At 38.3% G+C, this 25159-nt stretch overlaps 3 protein-coding genes across 3 annotated transcripts in view; 2 read left to right on the top strand and 1 right to left on the bottom strand.

Moving 5' to 3' along the window:
• LOC109824138 (transcription factor VIP1) overlaps nucleotides 1-1917 on the top strand; it is a gene marked incomplete at its 5' end in the record, with an annotated part of 2214 nt that extends 297 nt beyond the window's left edge. The window contains 4 exon segments of the mRNA XM_020390666.1: nucleotides 1-234; nucleotides 667-799; nucleotides 975-1059; nucleotides 1442-1917. The exon segment at nucleotides 1-234 is cut by the window's left edge and continues 12 nt beyond it. Of these exon segments, the coding sequence (XP_020246255.1) occupies nucleotides 1-234; nucleotides 667-799; nucleotides 975-1059; nucleotides 1442-1701 (712 nt within the window).
• On the bottom strand, nucleotides 2920-7577 carry LOC109824048 (serine decarboxylase 1). The gene is made up of 6 exons (XM_020390571.1): nucleotides 7476-7577; nucleotides 7017-7387; nucleotides 4963-5194; nucleotides 4629-4822; nucleotides 4416-4549; nucleotides 2920-3665 (listed from the first exon to the last, which is right to left on the bottom strand). Exons 2-6 carry the CDS (start codon nucleotides 7309-7311, stop codon nucleotides 3096-3098), a joined length of 1425 nt encoding a protein of 474 aa, XP_020246160.1. The 5' UTR covers nucleotides 7312-7387; nucleotides 7476-7577; the 3' UTR covers nucleotides 2920-3095.
• LOC109824137 (SKP1-interacting partner 15) lies at nucleotides 12443-19997 on the top strand. Its single transcript, XM_020390665.1, is given in 5 exon segments — nucleotides 12443-12454; nucleotides 13293-13443; nucleotides 13446-13476; nucleotides 13627-13926; nucleotides 19580-19997. Coding segments are annotated over 4 exon segments (477 nt in total). The 3' UTR covers nucleotides 13910-13926; nucleotides 19580-19997.

The following is a 25159-nucleotide window of genomic DNA, read 5'->3' as shown; positions in this document are numbered from 1 at the left end:
GAGGAGCTTGTCGGTGGACGCGGCGTTTTTCGAGGGGCTAGGGCTAGGGTTTCAGCAGGGGGGCGGGGGCGGAGGAGGGAGGCATAAGAGGAGCGGGTCGATGGATGGGTCGACGACGAGCTCGATGTTTGACGGGGATTCGTCGACGGCGACGAGTTCGGATTACGCGAAGAAGGCGATGGCGGCCGATAAGCTTGCTGAGCTTGCGTTGATTGATCCCAAGAGAGCCAGAAGGTGAGATCTTCTTCTGATTATTAGTAGGAATTGGGGGTTTTGTTGAGACTTGTTGCTCATCTTTGGTGAAATTTTGGTCTTTTCCTGTTCCCGTGTGAGTTGCTAAAAATGGGGTTGTATGATTCTAGTAAAGAACTAATTCTAGTGTATAATAGTTTAATAACGACGGAGCTTGGGAGATAATGAGTTACTTTGGCTAAATTTATTGAGACTTTTGATTATTTTGGGCGAGGTTTTCGAAATTAGGTCTTTGATTCCAAAGGATAAAGCTATTTTGGTATGCTTAGTACTCAATGAGCTTGAGATGTAGGCAATGAATGTCAAAGGGGATTTTTTTTTTATTTATTGAGTTGAATGGTGGGATATTTAGACGAAAATTTTATGAATTATTTTGTTATGTGATCTGTGGGTTTGTTTGGCTTTGTGTTGTAGGATTCTTGCAAATAGGCAATCTGCAGCTCGATCGAAGGAGAGGAAGATTCGATACACCAGTGAACTCGAACGAAAAGTGCAGACTTTGCAGACGGAGGCTACTACTCTCTCAGCACAGCTTACTCTGTTGCAGGTTAAGGACTGTTTGTTGAAAATTTCAAGTCACCTTAGATTTGGTTTCGAGCTTTTAACGTGTTCATTTCTTTTGAATCATTGAATCTCTTGATGCGGTTCGTATAATCCCTTGTTAATCTTATGATTTTTTTTTCTTTCCTGCTCTAAATCCCTATGTTCTCCTTATACTACAGAGGGACACTACCGGCTTGACTGCTGAGAACAGGGAACTGAAACTGCGGCTGCAAGCTATGGAGCAACAGGCTCATCTTCGTGAGGGTATGCCAGCGATTTAATATTATCACACACTCTCATACTTGAACTCGATTTCACCCAATGACCTTGGGAAACTGGATGCTAGAAACCGCCAATACGTAATTGTATTTAAATTTGTGTATTGATGATATGCACAATTTCTATTGGCTTCATCTGCAAATCGTATACAGAAGTTTCTCATACATCAAGCAAAAATAGCCACTAAAAGACTTAAGTTAGCATAGGTGAATCCCTTTGATCCTTAATGAAACAAGCGCACAATTCCTGGCTAAGTTAACAAATTGATGCAGCCAATACTGATACACCTTATGTGATCTCTGTTGAGATACATACATGCGCACATACAAGCATATGTGATGATACAGGTCTCATGTTTTCTCTACAGCTCTCAACGATGCCTTGCGAGAGGAAGTTCAGCGTCTCAAGATAGCAACAGGGCAGATTCCTACAATCAATGGCAATGCCTTCAACAGAGGTGGCTTCCAACAATCCGCCTCCTCATTTTTCTCTCGACCGCAGCAGCTCCCCAACCCGAGCGCACATCAGGCTCAGCAGCAGCGCCGCTCATCTCCATCTCAAACTCCCTCCAACAGCCGACAATCTCTCAGCGATCAGTCTCGAAGCGATTCTATGGATTATCTGTGAATGGTTTGATTGCTGTAATCATCTTTAGGCTAGATTTTTGTTCATTATGAAAAGCATATTTCAAAATTTAAGTATGCATGATAGGTGATTCAGGGTACACAGCCCAATGTATGTTAGAAAGATGAAGCTATTTGTATAATTATTATTTGATTATATATTGTGTAGTACCATCTCAAGAACTGGAGTATGATGAAAGTAAGAATTATCATGTTGCAAGATTCTTTCGTATATATAACGTACTCAGCTCTGTATACTTTGAAAGTAATTCTCAGTAGACATTTCCAGGTAATTTACGTACCTTAAATATACAGAAATGCAAAACAAGTACCATAATCTAGGACTGCTGCGTTTAACATGAAGAGTATAATATGATTTTGTTGAATACTTATTTATCACAACTACTATGTCAATACGTGAGTTTGCACGCGATGCATGATAAATTTATAGATTAACATATATTATTAACTTAGTTTTTAATGTTAAATTTATAATTTAAACAATAAGTTCTAGGAATTATCTCAAAACATCAAAGCTTTAGGGATCCACTCTAATATGCTATCAACATAAATTCCCTATAAAGAAAATGACTACCAAAGAGATTGAATATCCTTATGGACCAAACTCTGGACTTTTTACGTGGTGGTTTGCTTTAGATTATAAATTTAATGATATTTCTCTATTCTTCTAAACAAAGAACTTGAAGAAAATATTGGCCAAACATTTCTCATATTTAACTTAGCCAAGTCAAAAAATTAGGTCTTTCTACATGCATAAAGAGGCCTTTGCATAATATAATCTTGGTTAGTTGTTCTAAAACATTATCCTCCATCATATTATTGCATACGCCTAACTATATTTTTTGAACCGAATAGCAATTACGTAAAACAAAATTAAGAATAAGCGCTTAACCCAAAATGCACTTTCATGAGAGCCCAAAAGTCCTCTCAAGATAACTAACACGATAATTAGTGCTTAACCAAAAACATAATTTCAAGAAAACTTAACAGTCATTAGAACCACACAAACTGTAATACATATAGTTATTAGAGAGCATTAAAATTGAGAGTATAAAAGGATCTCAAAAGTTTTAATATAGCAATCCTCTTTAACAATAGTAGTAGTAGTAGTGTGTATGTGTGTATATCTTATGGTATGTGCATTAGTGCACATAAATATACCTACTACAGCCTGGTGTATATTTACAGAAAAGCCAAGAGATCCTATCCAATTGCAGGCTTTAAAGATATACCAATATTTTATATAGACGATCGGTTTAAGGCATGCAATTATTCTCCTACCAAAAGAGTCCAACGAAATAAATAGGCAAACACAACATATTACAAGATCAACCTACAACACGAAGCAAACAGAAGCTGTCGATATTTGCTCCATCACTACTGCTTGTGAAGAGCACAGAAACAGTTGTGCTCCCCTATATCCCGCGCAACGCAAGGAGCTTGAACGTCAGCTTCCCGGTACCAGGCCAGTCTTTTCTCCGTCAACTCGCTCACAAAATCATTCAACTTGTCGATAGTAACACTCGGCATCACAACAACATGAGCTATGTTCCCCTCACAAGCAAGCTGCCACCTTCGGATAAATTCTTCGTCCTTAGGCCTCTCAAACACCACGGTGCTGCTGAGCTCATTGAGCATTGCACCGATTCCTGCAGATCTAAGCTGGTCTTTTAAGTAATGGGCGTTTCTTAAGCACTTTTGGACTTCTTTCTGAAACCCTCGGTAGCCTTTTCGGTTCAGGGTGTACCAGAGGAATAACGGGGCATGACCGTTTCGGCTTCCCATGATTGTGGCATCACGAGAAGCAAGGTATTCTACGTTGCTAGAAAGGGTGTTTATGTGCTTTAATCTTGTTATTTGCACTCCACAAGGCATAGGGCATCCAACGAACTTGTGGCCAGATACACTTACGCTTCCGATAGGCTTTTTGAATGAAACCTTTGGTGCCTGCACAGCAGCAGCAAGAAGACATCAACCTTGCGTATAAATTCCGCAGAACTACCGTCTACTTTGAGGGATTTTGCATAAAAGGTACTTTTTATTGGAGAGAACTATCAATTTTCAAAACCGCAGGAAAAGCAATATCATGAATTATGAACAATTGGAATTTGGACCGTTGATAATGAAATGGTCATAACGGCTTGTACAAAAGGTGTCAACTACCGACCATTGAAAATAAGGGAGAGATGGAAATATAGAATATGTATGGAAAATGATTTAAGGACCCAAAATATGGGACCAAGGGAGGGGACAGGTGATGTGTCCCCTCCCTATTGTATAATGAGTTGGCATTGCCAACTCATTATGCAATAGGGAGGGGACACCTCACATGTCCCCTCCCTTGATCCCATATTTTGGGTCCCCGTAGCAGCACTCAATATGTATTAGGTACGTAAAGACAAAATTTTCCAAAACATGCCACATGTGCACATGGCAACATGTCTTAACTGCCTTCAGACATGACGAGCATGAATGTTTTCTCCAAGAAAAAAGTAAGGCAGCTTCGTGCAAAAAACCACCCAGAATTCATGTAAAATTTGCCCTAAAATTCCAAATGTCCGAGGAATGCATACAGAATATATGGATAAGTGAATCAAAATGAATGCAGTGAAAAAGAAAGTCTAAATCAGATGAGATAACGGTAAGAAGCCAGTTTGACCAAAGCAAGTGATAAATATGATAATAACAAAACCATACCCGTTTGACGAAAGGCATCATAAGCCCAAACAGAGCACCATCACAGTGAATGTAAAACCGATCCTTAAATCCATTCTTCTCGAGAGTCTCTATAACCATATCAAGATCATCAACCGCGCCCTTCACCGTTGTTCCTGTAGTTAATTGTAAGGTTAATGAAGAAATAAATAGGACAAATGATATAATTGGACAAAGACATGGTGTATGGCTCACCAATATTGACGTTTATAATGGCTGGTTTTTCCTTATTCAAGAGGAGTTTGCTTCCAAAGTCGGCACAATCAATCTCACCAGACATCAAAGTACCAACCTTAACACAGTCCATTCTATACATTCTTGCTGCTTTAAAAACAGAATAATGGGACTCCTTAGAGGCATATAAAATACCATCTGGGAAAACCTCTCTCCTGCACAAGGATTAGCAAAGATAGATGATTATCAAAGACATGAAATGAAAATGGCATGCATAAATTCATTACAGTTCAAAACTTAAAGAGTTTTATCATCTCTTTAAGAAGACAGATCAAAGAAAAACAAGCTTACTTACCCAACAAGAATACCATGCAAATTTCCTTCTGTACCACAATTAGTTATATAACCCCAATATTCATTCCTCTCCAATTCCCAGAGGCGAGCAAACCAATCTAAAACCCCTACTTCAAACTGCCTGGAATGGACACCATAGTTGCTCTCAATGAAGGGATCACCGAGATTGTTGATCGAGAAATGTTGCAACTGGCCCAGAGCACCATAATCAAAATCCAAATTGTATGGGTAACCTACAATTTGAGCAAGAAAATTCATATCAATATATAAAACATGAATGATATAATGTAATGCACCATTGAGAATTTTCATTGAAATTATTGGTGCCCACATAAAGAAGACATACTATATGCTCCCAAGTGCTTGCAGATTGACATTAAAAAAAGTAAAGCAAAAAACTTCTTAATATGTTGCAGAAATGACAAGTCAATAAGTTTGGACCACATGGACGATGACATCTTTGTTGAAAACAGCGGATGATACATCTTTTGCCGGCTTGAATTTATTTGAACAGGAAGACAAAAATCAATTGCATAGAAATCAATACAGCATGAATATGCAACTATAAAAGGTAAATGAAGAGTGCTTAATATCATCATGTCACTACGAAAGCAGGCCTGGGACCTAATGCTGTTAATTTCTTGAGTTTAAGATGGTCTAAGCCGGTAACAATGTCTACTGCATCTTACTGTAATTTCAAAATGTCTCTTGAATGCTGAAAACTTGGTATCGAAGTCCATGGTTGCAATCCAAGCATCACAACATGATTTGGCAAGTGGTGCATGTAATTTAACTGTGACGGTTGGCCAAACTATGTCACGCTATGATCCAAACACGAGGCGAGAACATAATTACGATAATCAAGAATAAGAACACTTTGTGACAGTTGAAAATAATAGAGTACATGTTACGATGGAGATTCTTCAGTTAATATCCAATAACTCATTAAAAGATCATTAGATGATTAGAGCTAAAAAAAGAAAAGGGGTGCCAAGAATTAAGAGCCAGACCTACAAACTAAAGTCGGAAGGCTAGTAATTAATGTGCAACTAAGATCTATAATATGATTGGTTGATCTATTGATCTAAAGTAGTCTAAGCTGCATTATGAATGCAGCACGTGGTTGTTATTTGAATACTTACAATTTCAATTTTTATTTTTATTTTTATTTTTATGTGCCACACATTGAACCCCGTCAATACTTCTTGGACACTCAAACTGTGCTTTTAAGTAACAAAAATATGACAAACTCAAAGTTCTTATAATCTCAGAGGTCCCATACTAATACTAAATGGTATCTCTGATATACATGCAACATGTACAGAGCCGTGCATCTACAAATAATCAACCAAACACAGTTGGGCTAAAGTTTAACAAAATGACTTTAAATGTTCACATGAATACTCAAAACATCTGAACACTTGCTTTTATGTGCCCGTGTAAATCTAATTATAATCAATCTCCTACCTAGTGGACACCCCCTTGGTGTGAAAATGATGCTTCTTTATTTTATGTTAAAAACTTATAATAGAGATCAAAGTTGATTCCAAAATTGACTACTGAGTAAACAAAGCTCACGAACAGGTCTAAACAAGTAACTGCAACCCAGAAGGATGGAACGAGAATGAACTAATCAATACAGATATCTATATATTATGGAATCAAGAGAAGAAGTCAAGATATCCAATGATAATCAAACTCAGATAAGATAAGCTGAGAACAGAGACCAGTTTGTTTTATAGAAAAGCATCAAACAAAGCCACAGTACAAGTCTTACAAGCTCAATGCAGACCCAAGTTTCAATAAAATACGAAGCCACATTGAGCAAGCTACGCCCAATCATTCTGGCATGTTCACACAAATGCAACTTCCTTTGCTAATATCCAAAACTTAGATCAAGAAACTTCCCATTTTTTAGAGTTGAAAACCGGAATTTCTCTAAACACATCAACAAGTTACCATCTTTAGGCGTCGAATAGATCAATAACTTAGATATTCAACAATAAACACTTAGAGATTCAACAATAAATAGCAATAAAGAGAATAGTCACATACCTAAATGATGCTTAGTCCTCTCCAACAGAGATTTCCTATACCTCGCGAGAACTCCCGCCATATACGCCTCCCTCTCGCCGGTGACCTCGTCGTCGTCCTCCGGCTCGCTAATCTCAAAGCACGACGTGTGCACATTTCGCCCTAGAACGATCTGCCGACTCTTGCCGCCGCCGCCGCGGCCACCGTCCGATTCTCCGTTCAGATCCAACGGCATCGCCTTCGGATCGATCTCCTCCGGCAAAGGCTCCGCGTTTTGGATCAGATCCATCGACGATCCGTTCAAGCTCCCAACCATCGCTGAGATCGTTAAGAGTTTAACAATGAGATGCCCCTAATTCCACGCAGGAGTTCTCGAGCGGCGAGATCGGAGGCTAGGGTTTCAGATACGAAATGGTCAGAATCAGATCGAGGCGAGATGTAAATTATCGAAAAATTAGGGTACAATGTCAGAAAAATTACCTGAGAGAGAGAATTTAGGCGGCGGGAACGTGGGCGAGAGAGGACGGAGCTCAGCGCAGGAAGAGCACGGTCATAAAGTAGATGCGGGTACGGAAAGTAACGGGTTGGGTTTAGATCCGTACCCGGATCCGTAAGTATTGAAAACGAAAAGAAATATCCTAAAAAAGAAGTTTTACCCCTTGCAATTTACCCCAGAAAGGGTTTTGGCCGGTGGGAAGAGAGCATAAATTGAAACTTGAAGATAGAGTAAACTAAAGTAACGAGAGATGCCTATTTGTTTGGGAAGGGGGATCATAGTTAAAATTGCAGTAGTCAAATATATTGAAAAAGATAAAGATAAGAGGGTTATTTATTTGCAAAAATACCCTCGAATCTTAGCATTCATAAAGCTACCACTCAAATATCAAATTTGTGAAAAAAATACCCTTAAAATCAATAAATCATCAAGTTGGTGCTAAAATTTTAACTATTTTGTTGATAACTTTTGTATTACGATCATAAATTAGCTTATCAAAGTTGATGACTAATTGCTTTAAGGGTAATTTTTTTCTAAAATTATTGATTTGAGGGGTAGTCTTTTAAATACTGGGATTCAAAGGTATTTTAATAAATACCCATAATTTAAGGAGTATACATACAAATAACCCAAAATAATATTGGTAGATTTGTATAAACCCGGGTGTCTCTCGGTGTTTTTGTAAAGTTTGTTGTGCAGTATTATATCTTATTCATCTTCACCATCCAAAAAATAAGAAAAATTCTTCAAGAAACAAATATATGGGACCAACAGGGGGACATATGAGGTGTCCCCCTCCTATTACATAACCAGCTCTTTATGTAATAGTAGGGGACATATTTTATTTGTTGGTTAGTCACTTGAATAAAAATGGAACTGTATATGTAAATATTTAGGTGGGTACTGTACTTTCTGATGCCTTAATAGTTTTAAAATAAAAAAATAAAAAAGAAAAATTTGGCGCGGGTCGGGTGCGGGCGGATAAATACGTTTTAGGCTTCCGCAAGAGAATTGATTTCTACGGGGACAAGAAGAAAAAGCGACCCAGACGTGGCTCGTGTACTTTGGTCCTGTTGTTGTGGGTCCCACCAATGTGCTGGCATCTCCCTGGCCCCACGCGTCTTGGGGATGACTGTACTCCGCGAGTCATAGAACCTCTAGAGGGTACCCGAAGTTTCAAACCGGACCCACGTGTCAACGTTGCTGGTCCCCCGTGTTTCGAATAATGTCGGGGTCCCCATAATTTTTTTAAACTATTATTTTATGCATTGATATTTTCAGTTTCCTGGTATAACCAGGCATTCTCTCGGATTGGGATCCTCTACTAAGTGTCTTCTAATATCTCCTAATGAATCTTCACCTTTCTTTTTATGCATAAACATAAAATACGAGGAGATACTATACAATGAAAGGTGGAGATGCATTAGGAGATATTAGGAGGCAATATGCCTTATATAGTAGAGGATCTCAATCTCATTCTCTCAGCACTCACCCTATTAAGATTAAGTTCAATAATTGTTATATTAGTAATATGTCATTTTGTGTTCTCTTTCTTTCTCGTGCAATCCTCGTGCATCGCACAGGTTGAAAGCTGGCAGGCCTTGTATCGGATAGCGTTCCCTTTTGATAGGTCGCAGGTTGGGGTGCATTCGCTCCGGATACGGTTCGGATATAATGTCTATCATATTCATATCCGTTTACTTATCTCGGATATGGATACGATACGGATAAAGATATATACCTCGGTAAGAAAAATTCATATCCATATCCGTTAAAATCAGATACGGTGACGGATATACGTGCAGATATATAAACAGATATGCATGCAAATACAAAACGGATATGAGAAAACTAGATAGTGTTGAGAAAAACATAGTTCATGTGATACGAAAGAGTTCGTTAATATGTTCATTATAACTGGAAAGTTAAGAGTAGACATCTTAATCATCAAAATTAACCACAAATCCATAATCTAAGAATCGAAACTATCGTAAGAGTATGACTAATATGTATTCGGATATTTCGGATACGGATACAAATATTTCACTCTAAAACCATATCTGTAACCATATACTATCGGTTATAGATTTGAGTAACCATATCCGTATCCTAACGGATACCGATAAGATTGTTTGGTATTCTTTTCTTAATGCCCTCCCTCATCAATCACATCTAAAGTTTATTCTTTTCTTCACGCACCGGTAATCATTTGTATTTGCATGTTTCACATGGGAAACAGATTTATACCAAACAATAATGACAATCTTATCATTAGACAAAATATATAATCTTGTCGGGATCAGTTTTCGCGTTCCTTCATTTTCATCAACAGAATATTGACCGTTGGGGTACTTGAAGGAGCGAGTGTGGCCTGCTAAACTAAAATTTTGCCTCGAAAATGCATGCTTGATATTAATTTCAAAACTCTTTACACGTGCAAAATGAAAAGTTTTCCATGATCTTTTGGTTTTTAGGGGATGTTTGGTTCGTTTCTTAGATATAGGAAAATGTATTTTCACATACAAAAACACAAGTTAAAGACGAAGCGAGACCAGAATTAAAGAATGTCGACTTACCATTTTATTTTTCTTTGCAGCCCATTTGGAAATTCGTTTTGGGCTCGTGAGTCGTAGAGATTCTATTATAAGGCTAGATTTCATGAAACAAACGACCTTGAACTCCGAGTTTCCATGAAATTTCTAACCCCCCCAGTTAATTCCTTTTGTTTTTTAGGGCTAAATATCACTTATGTACCCTCATAGGTTCACTTTTTAGCACTTGATATACCCTCCCTTGTATTTTGTAATATTTATATATACTAAGTTGCTCAAAATTGGCACGTCAATACCCTATATTATCCAATAATGAAATTTTTTATCCAAAAGTTCCCATATAACATCCATATGTTAAAGTTAGAGTTTTTTTTACTAACTATATTTACTAAATTGCTATTAAACCTAGCCAAATTCTAACTAAACGTGTCCTAAATTTATTTTAAAAATGGAAGTTGGAAAGATTTAACAATGGATTCAACAAACTTAATAGATATAAAGATATAAAATTAGTATATGAATGTTATATGAGAGCTTCTAGATAAAAAAAAATCACATTCATAAATTAGTAGTTTTTAACGTGCTAATTTTTAAACAACTCAGGGGTCTATAAAAATGCTATGAAATATAACCAAGGGTTTGTAAGTTTGAACGGACTGAAACTATAAGGGGTTTGTTTGTTTGCACGAAAGTAATTATGGAGTAGCATAAAGTAAAGAAAATAAAGGCTACTTTAGCTACTTTAGAGCAATAAACATATTTGTTTCTCTGAAAAACCTACTCTTTGCACTTCCTTAAATGCTGATGTGGCGCTTATGTGTCATCCATACTTCTTAAATATTTTTCTGCCCTTAAGGCTCAGAAATGGCCAAGAAGTAAGTAAAATATGCATTAAATAAGAATAAATAAATTTTTATTAATATATTTCTTATTTTGTTACTTTCTAACAACTTTTCATTGTAAAAAAATAAAAGCTAATAACTAATAACAAGTACTATTTCCACTCCTTCGAAAAATACTTGAAATAAACAACAAAAGGTATCACTTCAAGTACTTCTATTTCATATTTTAGTGCTATTTCGCTAATTAGAACAGTTACCACACTATCCGATAAATGGGCCAAGTCAAAAAAGCCAACGTTCCAAACCGAGTGGGCTGGGTCAGGCTCGTCCAGCCCAGTGTCGCACCAGTCCAATCCAGTCCGCTTTCAAAAAACAAACGCCAATTTTAATAGTACCAACTCACACGCTTGCCAGCTCAGATCACGCGCTCGTCCAAAGGGTCGCCGACACCACCACCACCAACAACAAAGATGAAATTTTCAAAATAAGCCCAAACCAAGCTTTTTTTTAAAAATCGACCCCTTCAGTTTTTATTACAGAAATCGATCCATTTTTTTAGTACGTCAATATCGTGGTCAGAAAGTGGATCGTTTTTTTTAACTTGTTTCTAATTAGTCGGGGTTGGCAACCCCGACTATTTTTAACTCTATAGGGAATTTGCCAGGTAAATTTATCGGGGTTCAAAACCCCGACTAATTTAGCACATGTTTACGACCATTTGAACTGATTATGAAATCGATCAAAGTTGTCCAAGCCATGTTCTCAAACAACCAGACCAGCTTCTCCGAGAAGCTGCCGACGCTCAAGTGGCCATCACGCTTCCACCTTTCTTCATCAATCCACACTCACAATAAACCAAATTAAAAGAAAAGAAAGGGAAAAAAGAGAAAATCTTCACTCTCTAATGTCCTACTCCTTCTCAGCGTAATGGTGACGACGCCTTCAGCCTTCGAATCGTCACTCTCGATTACTACATGTCGCCGTCGTTCCCCGATCTGAGTCCGGTGAGCTTGAGGCCAAGGCGGTCAGTGCCGGTGAGCTCGAGATCAGCTAAGGAATCGAATCTGAGTCCGAGATCAGAGTCGTTGAGCGACTGATCGAGGTAGGCGATGACTCGATCGCCGGCGAGTTTGCGGCGGAGGTGATCAGTGACGTGGAAGGCATCCATGAACCATCGGCCGTCGGAGGAGATGTACGCTTTGCGGATCCAGAGGTTGAGATCCGATAAGACCCGAACCGCTTCGAGGTGGAGCCCTTGCTTTCGAGTGTTGTCGACTTTTACGATCGTCGCCGTCGAGCACGCCGCATTGTCGACCACCACTCTGCAACCAACAAAAATCCAACTAAATAAAAAAAGTTTGGTAAAAAAATGGTCGGGGTTCCCAACCCCGACTAATTAGAAACATGTTTAAAAAAAATTGACTCACTTTTTGGTCACGGTGCTGACGTAGTTAGGAATATGATCGATTTTTGTAATAAAATTTGAAGGGAGCGATTTTATTTTTTAAAAAAAAGTTTAGGTTGGGGCTATTTTGAAAATTTCTATCCAACAGCGCAATGGCAACTCCGGTAAATGCCTTTCCACCACCGCCAGACCCCCCGCAGTCTCCTCCCACGCGAGTCCCTCCCCGAAAAATGCCGCTCCTCGAATCCGTCGTGCCTCCTCGGTTCGCGAGTGCGTCCCGACCGCCATGGTAACTCCGATACTTCTCTCCTACCGCCGCCGCTGCCGCCAGCTCGGAGCTGCCCCGTATCCAGATCCTCCAGTCGAGCTAAATTTGTCGTTTTTGTGCCCATCGCACAAGATTTTCCCGTCCTCTGCCCAATCCGCCAGGCCCATCCTGCTGCCGCTCCGTCTGCCGCTCGTTCCGCGAATCCTGATCTCGCCGCCCCGCCACGCCTCCCCACCTGCGCCTCCCTCGCCTCATCGCACGTCCACCGCACTCTTAACCCTCACACCCCCGGATCAGCTCACAGCCGCCTTCGACCGCGGGGCACTCGGCAAGTACATTTTTCAGCTTCCGCCTCTCACTTTCCTCTGATTTCGGGCTTACTTCCCTCTCCCTATCCGATCACTTTCCTGCAATCTCTGCTCTAGACCTCTTGGGCGATTCGGCCCAGCCGCCGCCAGGTCGAAACTCGGTGACGCAGAAGAGTCCCTAAGTCTCTGATCTGTGCAACCCGCTGGACCAGGTCGCTTCAAGAGTCTTACCTCAGCTTCGGGAATAAAAAAAAAATCCGCTTGTCCCCGGCACGGACCTGTCACTGCTATTGTGGGGGCCGGCGGCGGTCTCCGTGCTCTGTGCTCACGCGAGCTCGCGTCGCGCTGTATCTTATCTTCGGCCGGCCGTCGAGGGGGGGAGCGGCTGGATGAAGGTAGCTTCGCTTGATATCTGCTTCGTCGAAGCCGATGGAGCCGGTGCTGGTGCGGGACTCGAATATTCAAGCGCTGTGCGACGTGGGGTCGCCGTGGAGGAGCCAGTGGAAGCTGTTTTGGCGGCAGGGCGAAGGAGCTGAAAAGGGAGGGAGAGGGTGGGTGCAGGTGGAGAGGAGCGAGTGGGGGACGTGTTTGAATGTGCTAAGCGGCCGAGGTTGTGAGGGGAGGGCGGAGAAGGATGAGGTCTGAATGGTTGGGGGTTGAGGTCGAAGCTTTTGCGGTGGATCTCGTACGTGCTCGACGTCTTGATTTTGAGGTTAAGTCTGGAGAGGAATGGAGTGGGATGAGGCGGGGGAGCCGACAGAGAATGTAGCAGAGTGGCTTTGCGAGTGGGGGAGGGGGAGGGCCAGGGTGGAGGGGGGACGGGGAATAACAAGGTGAAGGTGTTTGGAGGGGAGGGGAGGGTTTGGTTTTCGGGGAAGAGGGTGAAAGGGAAGATGGCAATGTGGGAGGAGGAAGGAGGGGAAGAGGAGGAAGAGGAAGGTGAACTCGGAGGGAAGTGGAGGTGGGTGGAGGGTGTTCCGGGCTATGGGGAGGGGGTTTATCGGGGGTTTGTGTATAATGCTGGGCTTACTGAAATTCCTTGATGAATTTGGCGTGTCGGGTGAGTTTATTCTTATTTGCTTTTATTAACTATAGGAAATAACGCATGTGTCTTGAGTTCCATTCCAATATCAACTTGATGGTTAATGCTTTAGATTTTCATGAGTATGATTAATTGCAGCTTTACTTTGTAGTCCATCATTTCTTAAGCATACTTAGTTATTGCCAAAGTGGTAGTTCTAATTGTCAAATAGATGCGGTGCTATGGCTCCCCCTTACATGTATGTGCTCTCAATTGCATTTGTGCGTCGAGTTGGATGACTAATTTATAGAATGAAATTTTGGATGACTAAGTTATTGCCAAAGTGGGAGTTTTAAGATACTTGGCATTCAATTTACCCACATAAATAATTGTCCAATAGCTTGACTTTTAAGCAAGGGTGCAATCAGTCCAGATACAAATATCCATAGGGATATACTTCTGTATGGAAAATTCATATCCATATCAGCTAAAATTAGATACATCTACAAATATACACGCGGATATATAAGCTAATATGCACACAAATACAAAATAGATATGAGAAACCTAGATAATATTTAAAAATATATATAGTTCATGTGATACGAAAGAGTCCATTAGTTCATGTGATACGAAAGAGTCCATTACTATGTTCGTTATGTCTAGAAAGCTAAGATTAGACATCTTGATCATCAAAATTAGCCTTAAATCCATTAATCTAAGGATTTTTTTAAACTATTGTAATAGTATAACTAATATGTATTCGGATATTTAAGATATGGGTCTAGATATTTCACTACAAAACTATATCCGTAACACATTCTGTCGGTTATAAATTTGAGTCACCATGTCCGTAATCTAGCAGATGCAGTTATGGATATTTCCTCAAATATGGATACGGTTTAGCACCCCTACATTTAAGAATATAACATTATGATAGTAGGCTTTAACGTAAGGAATTCCTTTTGGAGTATTGGCTTCAAGCTTTTTAATCACTTATCCATCTTTTGCTCTGCAATGTGGCATGAATCCCATCATTATGCATCTTGATCTATTAAACAGACTTGAAGCCGAGTTGAGGCAACACACTTCATAATTAGTCCCCAGCCTTTTTGTATCCTGTCTAAGCTCGTGTTTTGGCAATAAGAGCATGGTTGTTTAGGAAGTATGATAGGCCAAAGCTACCCTTGGTCGTCATGGTTAATCATTAGGTCTTAAGTTTTAGTGATATCGATGACACATCCTTGCTCTCTACTCCTATTGGAAGAAAAACTTCAACTCCAATAATCTTGTTTTCCAATTTTAACTTGGATGCTTGTGTCACATGCACAGAGAAACCCAAACCCAAAATGATGCATGCAAAGGTAATAAAAGGATGATGGATGATCAATGCATAAATGACAAAAAAAAGGATATGTAACCATAGCAATCAAATAAACATAGATAAATTCTAAAGTGACGCCTCGTTTTGTACGCAGGAACCGACTCGAGTGAGAATCAAATGGAGGAAGGAATGAAATGGAATACATGTGGGAATGGACTCATTCTCATGTTTGGGTACGACTAGAAAATGAAGTGGGAATGACAATCTCATTCTTACTCTCATGTTTGGAATCACTTGTTCACAAGCGAGAATAAAATTTTGATGTCAACAACATAGAATTTTTAAAATATAAAAATAATAATAATGGCTAAATAGTTATTTTTAAAAAGAAGTTTTATGAAAATAATTGTCTCGTTTATCCGTAAGGAATGCTGGAATATATCATTGCATAACTTTATGCTAGTGAAGATAAGGGTGCCTTATTATTTTAGCATTGTATGTAGTCTGAATATGTGAAATTCTATTGAGAGGATGTCTTGCACAAGTTTCTTTGTTTCATGGTTTGTTGATATCAATAGAAAGAAAATAAAATTGACTAGCATGTGTAACTACAAAGCGAAACAATGCAAAAACACAAATATTAAATATTATGAAAATTGTCGATTGAAGCCACATATTAAATATAATAAAATCACATACTGTTAATAGTTATCAGCTAGGATTGAAGCCACAAATCTATATTTTGATAATATAAATCCCTCAAATAGTTAATCACGATCAGATTAATGGAAAAATAAGTAAAGATGAGGCTTGACAAAGTTTTGCCTCTGTCGCGAGAACAATGATGAACTAGATGAACTAGGGTTGGGTTGAAGTTGAACAAGAGAAGCAAAATTTTCAATATTTTTAAGATATCAAATCTATTCATCTCTTTTAAATTGGTATATTTGGAATTACGTTTTTTTTTTTAAATTCCCACTTAACTAGAAATGCTCATTCCTTAAATAACTCAATGGGAATGCTCATTCCCACTAAGTTTGGAAATGGATGAGAAGCGGGAATGAACATTTTATGTTCCAAAAGTATGCTATGTTTGGTACCCATGAATGAATGAGAAGTGAGGATGGACATTCCATTCTTACTCATTCCTGCAGATACCAAATAAGGCCTAAGAGTCTTTATGCATGCATCAAGCAAAGTATTCTATAGTAATAATGATTAAACTACAATGTAATGTAAGGCACAATGAGATTTTAGGGAGAATTGCTATTTAACAATGAAAATGTAAACTCTACACATCTTCACATTCGACTAAGGAGTAAAGTTTGGATCTAAAGGTTCATTACGAATATACGTCCGAGGTAAGAAAACATAGTGCACAATTAGAACTTCTTGTTGCTTTGATCATCTTGATCTTTTGCTTGGTGTATTCAAAGGATAGGTCATACCTTGAATTTTTTAGGAGAGCCATAAGAAAAGAAGACTTCAGAAGAGAGTTGGTAAATTAGTCCGGTATAGAGCTTAACTATGTTTGAGGGTTGCCTTACACGCTGAGAGGAGTTTTCCTGCTAACTGGAAGAGATGAGAGGTATTTCATAGAGAAATAGGTTGTTTTCGTAAAATTTAACCTTCTGTCAAGCAAACCAAGTAAACATGGGGTGATGCTTTTTGCATCAATAATGAAGAGTTTAAATTAAGACAGTAATCACTGTGGAAGAATACTTATAAAGAGTTTTTTTTTTTTTTTTTTAGAAAGTAAATAAGTGACAGCTGAAAATACAGCTGTGTGATAACTAGCATGAGATTAAAATTGCCAATCTCTTAATTCCTTTGCCTTTTACCCATTTATAAAGCACCAATTTCTTCAATGAAGCAGCATAAATTATGATATGTGGGTTTTTTAAAGTAGATTCTTCATACCGAACCTTTTTTCCATCTTCTAATTCATGCTCTTTTATCTTCTTAAAAATCTCTAATTTTGGGTCCTTCATACAATACAAAAGATCAATTCCCATGATCCAGGATTTGATATGGATCAGCCTTGAATGGATGGTCCTGAACTGTGAGTACAACTAGGCTGTCCTCTAAGAGGCCCTCCAAAAGATCGTCTCGTGAAGTACTTGTTTCACCAGTAGAGCTTATGTTCTTTGGTCACTGCTTCCAATTTTATGCTCTTTTATGAGCTCAGTTTAGTCCTTCCATAAACTGTATCCAAATATCACTGATTCGTACCAACAATAGCAGCAGAAGCAGGAACAGCAGAAACTTTATTCCAAACTTTTGAGATTAATTACATGAATACACTCTTCCATTTGTTTATCTTAAGGTTATCTCCTCCATTAAATTAACCGCTTTATAATATCCTTATCAGTTGCTTCCCACCAATTATTCTTAGGTTTACCTCTAGTTCTCTTGCTCTGTTGATTCTGATTTTATCAACTCTCCTAACTGGTACACTTAATCGCCTATGTTGCCTTGGTTGAACCATCTCAACCGATTCTTTCTTATTTTATCCTTAGCAGGAGCGACCTCTTACTTTCTATGGATGCGCTCATTACTTATCGTATTTCTTAGTGTATATCTACTTGTCCATCATGGCATTTTCGTTATGTTATAGATACGACAAGATGTGAGTATGCAGATACTCATGGCACAACAGTAACTCTTGAAAAGAGCATAGAATATGGAAATCAAGAAATATCTAATATCTTCAATTCATGTAAACTATCATTTGTTAAGAATCCTTATTAAGGAACAAGAAAAATTATAACAATGCATTGTAACTACAAGTCAAATATTGTTTGTCTTTCTTTGCCTTTGGGTTGCAGGTTTTGACTATGCATGAATTGTTTTCCCATTTTCACCTTTTAGACCTTGCTAGATGTGTTTCCGAGCTGTTTTTTTTTTTTGGGGGGGGGTGTGGGGTGGGGTGGGGGGTGTCCATTTTTTGCGGTTAGCTATCTTTCCCCGAGTGCAATGGTTGTATCATGTAGTTATGTCTAATTGCAACTTCCATAATATCCCACATCTCATTCCATAAATGTATTAGGATGAATATCAGTACTCTCGTGTCCCTTTCTGTATTTGGGATTCTACCTCTAATTTCCATTGAAAATGGATTGTCATGGTATGGACTCTATTAATATTTTGAGATCTCTTGTTTGAGCTTGTGAGTTAAATGGTGAGTTCAATTTTGTTAAGTGCTTTACCTTCTCTTGAGTATAAGAATTTGTTGAGGACTTAAACTGTTTATTGGACATAACATGGGTGGCAGATGGCAGAGCTTGCCCTGTAAATATATAGGATTATCGTAGGTGCACTGAAGCATTTCTTCTCTTTGAACTGATTTTGTCAATTCAACGATTTTGGTAATATACTAGCAACAACTACAAAGTTTTTGGCACTATGAGTACAATTTATGAAATGAGTTATTGTCAGGCTTAATTGCACGCCCTATAGTTTCCCCTACGTTGCACTGTATACCCTCACTTGTTTTTGGCAACAATTATATACCTTAATGGTTTTTAAACTTTCACTTATATACCCTCACTTGTTTTTGGCAACACTTATATAGCCTAAAGTTTTTAAAACTTGCACTTAAATACCCTATAGTTTTTAAAACTTGCACTTAAATACCCTAAAGTTTTAAAAACTCGCACTTAAATACCCATCACAAATTTTAGCATGTTTGTCAGTTTGATACAAGTTAAAGAGAACAACCGTGAATTTTTGAAGCTCTAGAATCTAGAAGACATAGACTTTATTCCTGTTATTTATCATATCGGACCAACCTGACTGGTGACTGCAATATATTCTTGATCTTCTATGATATTATGTTATCAATGGGAAATTTCAGTTGTTTTATGTCGAAGTGTGAAAAATGCAAGCCTGATATGCTTTTTCATAATGTCTGAGAGCACAGTACCTTGCCATGTACAGATATGTTGGGTTGTGAGAATTAGTAATTACTCTCTAATGAGTAGATATAGTTCAAGGACTGGAATTTATCAAGGACCGGAGTACTGAATAACCCAGTTACTTCATTGAACTGAGTTACTTCATGAACGTAACACCAGCGTCATTGGCACCAATTCTCCGATTGGATTTATACCAACTGGATCAAGTCTCTCTAGTGTCTGGGAGAAATCTAAGCATCTTTACCTACTTAAATGGTGTTACGTTCCTTGAGCTGCTTTATGCACTTGTAGAAGCTCATTTATCGTTCTTCTCTTGGTGCATGTATTCATAAGTTACTCTTTATTTGAAACTGGTTGACATGGTTCCAGAAAACTTTTTTATCTACTTTCACTGTTTAGCTATCTAAAATATCCATTTGATTTCTTTTCTTTTCTTTTTCTATTTGATCAGATTGTGTGGCACTAGGAAAGAGGGGGCCGATAAAAGAGCATCTATCTATCTATCTGAACTATAGCTCTAGCTGCTTCGTGGATATCATCAATGCATAATTCTGCTGCTAGCAAAGAATCATCATAGGATTTATTGGATTGGGTCACTGACTATATTAGAAGATGTTGCTTCTGAGTTGATTGCGCGTTGATTTCACCGAAAGCCATGTTTCTGCGAGTTATGAATATATGTGATTGATTTTGAAGTTCCATTTAGTGTGTGTTACTTTGTGAATCATTATGATGAAAATATTGTGCATAAAATGCTCAATTACGCAGCTGAGTAAAATTGTAGTACTATCAACCAAAATGTAATTGGTAACGCGCAACGCTGTTTTTTACTCTCTCTAAACGCATATTTCCTTCTGTGTTTTCCCCCATCTATGTGAGGTTTTCTTTATGGTTTAATCCTATTTCCTATTTCGGTGGTGTTTGGATATTAAAAATAGGGTTTTTTTTAGGATTTTGTTAAATTCAGAATTCTTCAAATTCTGAATTTTTTTTGTTTCTTTGGCTGGATTGGAAGTTGGATGGGAATGTATGGTACATTTTTCTCTTTTTCTGCAAAATCTTTGCTAAGATGAGTAATTCTAGCAAAGCATTTTGGACCTCGGTGCCGTCTCCATGACTCCGTTCTTTGGTTCAGATTTGCTTCTTCACTGAAGCAATAATTTCGTGATATTCTTTTCTTTAGACCAGTTGCTCTTTTTCTTTTGGTGGCCGACATAGCTTGTTCTCCATTTAAACTCCGTTTTTGCTTAGGGCCCGTTTGGATGGGGTATTTTGCCCCGAAAATTAGGAGGAAAGCTACCAAATGACAGCTTTCCTCTAAAATCACCTCTTTAAAGCTGCCAAAAAACTACCATTTTGATAGTTTTTCTTCCAATTTTCGGGGCAAAATACTCCATTCAAACGGGCCCTTAACCATTTGATTAGTTCCATCCACATTGGACCAACTAACATATCACATATCTATTCTTTTATTCAGATTCTCATCTTCATCCATATATTATTCATCGTCAAATGCTAAACTTCCTGTTCTATGCCGTACAGAATCTTATCACTAGTTAGATTCCCCTCGTCGGAATCTTTACAAACTAGAAGAATCGAGAGCTAGAACTTGTTGCTGGAACTGAGGTTGTTTAAAATCTCAAACTCGAGCTCCATGATGCTGATCGCCTCTAGAAAGTCAAATATAGTTGGCATTATGATAAGGTTTTTATCATTTTTGGATCATTATTTTCGCCCGATTGCGATGCTCACCTTCTGACCTGCTCCGTTATTTTAGCATCGTAGGGGATGTGTTACGTAGTTCTGAACTTGTTTTATTTTTATTTATTTTTTTATGTTTAATTGTGAAGTCAATGAAACTGACGCCATGATGAAGATATGTAGTCAAGTAATTTATATCTACTGGGGATGAAAATGTAAATGACTAAATGTTCTTTGGACAAATTTTCAAAACCGACCCATTTAGACTTTTATTCCCAAAAAACGTCCCCATTCAAAAAAAATTACAAAAAACGACCTGGTTTCAGCCTCATCGCTGAAACCAGGTTGGTTTTTGAAATTTTTTTTTCAAAACTTCACAGGGGTTGAACTCCCGTGAAGTTTAGTAGATCTGCTAAACTTTACGGGAGTTGAAGTTTTGGATTTTTTTTTTTCCAAAAACCGACCTGGTTTCAGCGCTAAGGTTGAAACCATGTCGGTTTTTGCAATTTTGTTTGAATGAAGTCGTTTTTTAGGATTAAGTTCAGGAATAGGTCGGTTTTGAAAATTTGTTCAATGTTCTTTTTATTTGTTGGCCTGCTGTTAATGCAGCTCGCGGACTTATTTTCTTACTGTTGTCTTTCTCTTCCCGATTTGTTAATGAATTCGCTAATCCTCTGCTTGCCATCTGGGCCAACTTTAACATCAGGTAAATTACACAGAAGGACCCGCAGGAGCTTTAGCATTTTGCATTAAACCCCCCAACATCTTTCAAAATCGCACTGAACCTCCACCAAGCTTATATAGAATTGCTGAAAACCCCCAATAAGTTTCCACATTTTGCAGATAACCTAACCCTATAAGTTTAGAACCAAAAAACCAACCCAAAAATGCGTTTTCAAAAGTATTGGGGATTTGGTTAGTGTGATTTTTGCAAAAGCCATTGGGGTGTAGCGTGAGTTTGAAAGTTAATTGCGTATAGACCCATGAGGATTTGAAGATGAATGAGCTGCTCAAAAGATTCCTAATGTTTATTAATTCGATATATTTTTTTCTCACATGAATTGATGGGGATCAGGGGACCAGCTAACGTGTTCCTAAAGACAAGCTGGCGTCAATAACCCAACAAATTCTCTCTCAATGATTTTGACAATGAGAGCGATGGCACAACAATTTCCCTCATTCAACACCTCAAAATTTTTTTTCCCCTCGCTAGAATTAGGTGCAAAACTACAAAAAAAAAAAATAACGAATCTTGCGTGTCGATTTTATATTTCATCGCTTATTATCGGCTACGAACTAGGCCTGCGATCGTCTCGTCGCCGGCGAGACCGTAACTTATCCGGTGTCTCTAACGCTTGAAGGTTGTATTAGGAGTTATATTTCATTCCGTAAACATATTTTAAGAGGAACAAACTCATCATTTTTAAGGGTTGCAATTGTATAAACAGGACGTAGAGATAATTCCAATGTTGAACTTAATTAACTTTGTATTGCTATCCTTAATGATAACCCGCATAAAGTGATCAATCAATTTGGGTTAATGAGTATTTAAATGTGTCCTGGGTTAAATGTACAGATATCAGGTTGTATTTATAATTTAATGAGGGGCCAAATTATAAAGGTACAACACCTATATATATATATATATATATATATGGGGTTATGGTCTCTAATCTAGGGTTAACACACTCAATTCTCTTACCCCCATTTAAAGAGATACTAAATGAGAAACCCTAAGATTAGAAGATCATCAAAACCCTAATTCAGATTCTCTATGGATTCAGGTATAGCTTCCGCTCTTATTGTTTAATCTCTACGATTTAATCACGATAAAGTACAACATATATACCAAGTGTTAATCATTCCATCTAGTAAATTTCTATGAAAGAAATGAAACATATAGCATCTTTTGGTTGGTCATTAATTCTTACTATGAGATGAATTATCAACTCATGCGCTCGTGATCAGCATCAAATAACGACGGTTAATTGCGCTATAATGTTTCAATATTCGTAATAAGATTTCACAAACAAAACAAAAAAACGGAAAATGAGAGAACCAATGAAGCACAAACAAATTTTCGACAATTTAATGTTGGCATAGAAAACAATTTGCACTAATTTGATCAAAATGAGACAAATGGCTTGAATTTAACGTGAGCCATCAAATTGTATGACTTTATTGAACCACATCGAAGACATCAGCAAAATAGATGTTGGGTGCATATGCTGGTATATACCCAAGTAGGTGTTTAGCTAATTAAAGAGTATAATAAGAACAGTAATATTGTTATCTCTAAACTAATTTAAGGTCTAATTTACTAATTTGGGCATGGGCTTGATCCTTATTTGCAGCGTCATCACTCTAATTGTTTCATTATGAAAATAAAATAAATTATATACCTCATCGCTATTTGTCAGAACTATACGCGAACAAATACGGCCGATTATATATCATGCGTCACACTTACGGTATCATTTCTTGCGTACTAACTCAGTTTGTCAATATCATTAAGAAAGTCTTGGTCTAGATTGAATAATGCTTTAGATGCATGAGATATATAAATTTCAAAAACTGAAGAAATCCTGAAGTATATATGGGGGTGCATTATTTTTTTCCATCTGTGGTGGTACTTGTTAAATATAGTTATTAGGCATATTGTATCTCTTTCTTTTAGTCCCACGTTGCTTACGATACTAAACATATTCTCCTGCTCTTGTGTATAAACACTTCAGTGCAATGAATAATAATTGTTTCTTGTCTCCCAAAAGCTCTATTCTTATCATGGTATCAAAGCCGTCCTCTTGATTCCAGAGTGACTTTTTCTTTTTCCTCTATATCGAGCCATGAAGGGGGTTTTGTTGTAAACTTTGTGCTTCCCCTCGGTGTCCTCGATACCAGATTCAACCTTGACGCACCGTCCCATCGCTCACAACCTCCACTCACAGTAAAACTCTAGCCCTAACCTCGCCGCTTGGCATAACAACACTGTTCATCTGTGTGTTAACTGTTCATATGCGGAAACTTTCTGCTTATAGCAAAACCCTAGTCCTAACCTTGCCGCTTGGCATAACAACATTGTTTATCTGTGGGTTACTGTTCATCTGCAGAAACTTCTGCTTATAGCAAAACCCTAGTCCTAACCTCGCCACAACGAGTATCATTGTCATAGGAGTGGATTTCCTCCTTGAAAATGATGTGGCACAATCTCCATCATGTGATATTCTCTCTTCTACTTTATTCACATGGTGGGGATCGTGTCACATCATTTTCAAAGAGGAAATCCTCTCCTTGACATATATAGAACACTCATTAATCTCATATATATATATATATATATATATATATATATATAAATTAAACAACACATAAAATAAAACATCAACGTATATATACACAATTGAAACTGCAGCTTCCTAATGAAGATTAAATTTATAGTTACCAAAATACCACGGTGGCACTGATCCGTGTACTTCCAAACCAATTGCTATTATTTAAGGCAATCAGCCCGTGTCATTACAACACATAAAAGTAAACAAATAATTCTAAACAAATACATCAATAAACAAACTGTTTATATACTTCAAACTTCTCTCGACCAATAGCGTCTCTTTTCTCACCGTCGCCAAACTATAAAAGACCTCAAACCCCCTCCCATCTTCTCTCCAAACAAAAAAAATGGAAACAGACCCATATCTCCAACCAATCTCCTCAACCCCTTTAGATTATTACCAATGTGACCCCCTCTTCTCAACAAATTACAATGATGCCATGCCCCATGATGATGCCTGCATGGATGACATCTTCGTCCCATCAATTCATGATGTGTCGTTGATCAATGATTCACCTCAACAACAGGAGCCGAGCATCACTGATCTGCTACTCATGAGTGCGGAAGCTATCGACTCAGAGAACGGGTCCTCGGCATCAAAATCGATTGCCCAACTTGAGCAACTTTTCTTCAACATGGAGAGTGAGCCCAGCCCATTTATGAGGCTGGCCCAACTGTTCACTATGGGCCTCCGATCACGGGCGTCCGGAAACCAACCCATCGGGCCGCCGCCCCAAGTGCCACCTTCGACCGTTCATGAAGGCATGTCAGCATACCAAATGGTGCAAGAGCTCACCCCGTTCGTCAAATTCGCACATTTCTCTGCCAACCAGGCGATTCTCGAGGCCACCGACAGTGATCTTGATGTTCACATCATCGATTTTGATGTGATGGACGGGATACAATGGCCACCGCTAATGGTTGACCTAGCCAACAGAAGTACTAGTGCATCACTTAGGATAACCGCAGCCGTTACGGATACGAAAATGGATATGGCTA

This window comes from Asparagus officinalis, chromosome 9 (assembly GCF_001876935.1).
Source record: "Asparagus officinalis chromosome 9, Aspof.V1, whole genome shotgun sequence".
In the NCBI taxonomy this organism is placed as follows: Eukaryota; Viridiplantae; Streptophyta; class Magnoliopsida; order Asparagales; family Asparagaceae; genus Asparagus; species Asparagus officinalis.
The sequence above is the reverse complement of the archived record's forward strand: the minus strand, read 5'-3'. Positions and strand labels throughout refer to the sequence as shown.

Bases quoted from the DNA above. Each gene is read 5' to 3' on its own strand.
- LOC109824048 (XM_020390571.1), bottom strand. From the start codon at position 7,311: ATGGTTGGGAGCTTGAACGGATCGTCGATGGATCTGATCCAAAACGCG. The intron at 4,550-4,628 runs GTGAGCCATACA...AATTAACTACAG, and splicing joins CATTATAAACGTCAATATTG to GAACAACGGTGAAGGGCGCG. The intron at 3,666-4,415 runs GTATGGTTTTGT...GCTGCTGTGCAG, and splicing joins TGATGCCTTTCGTCAAACGG to GCACCAAAGGTTTCATTCAA.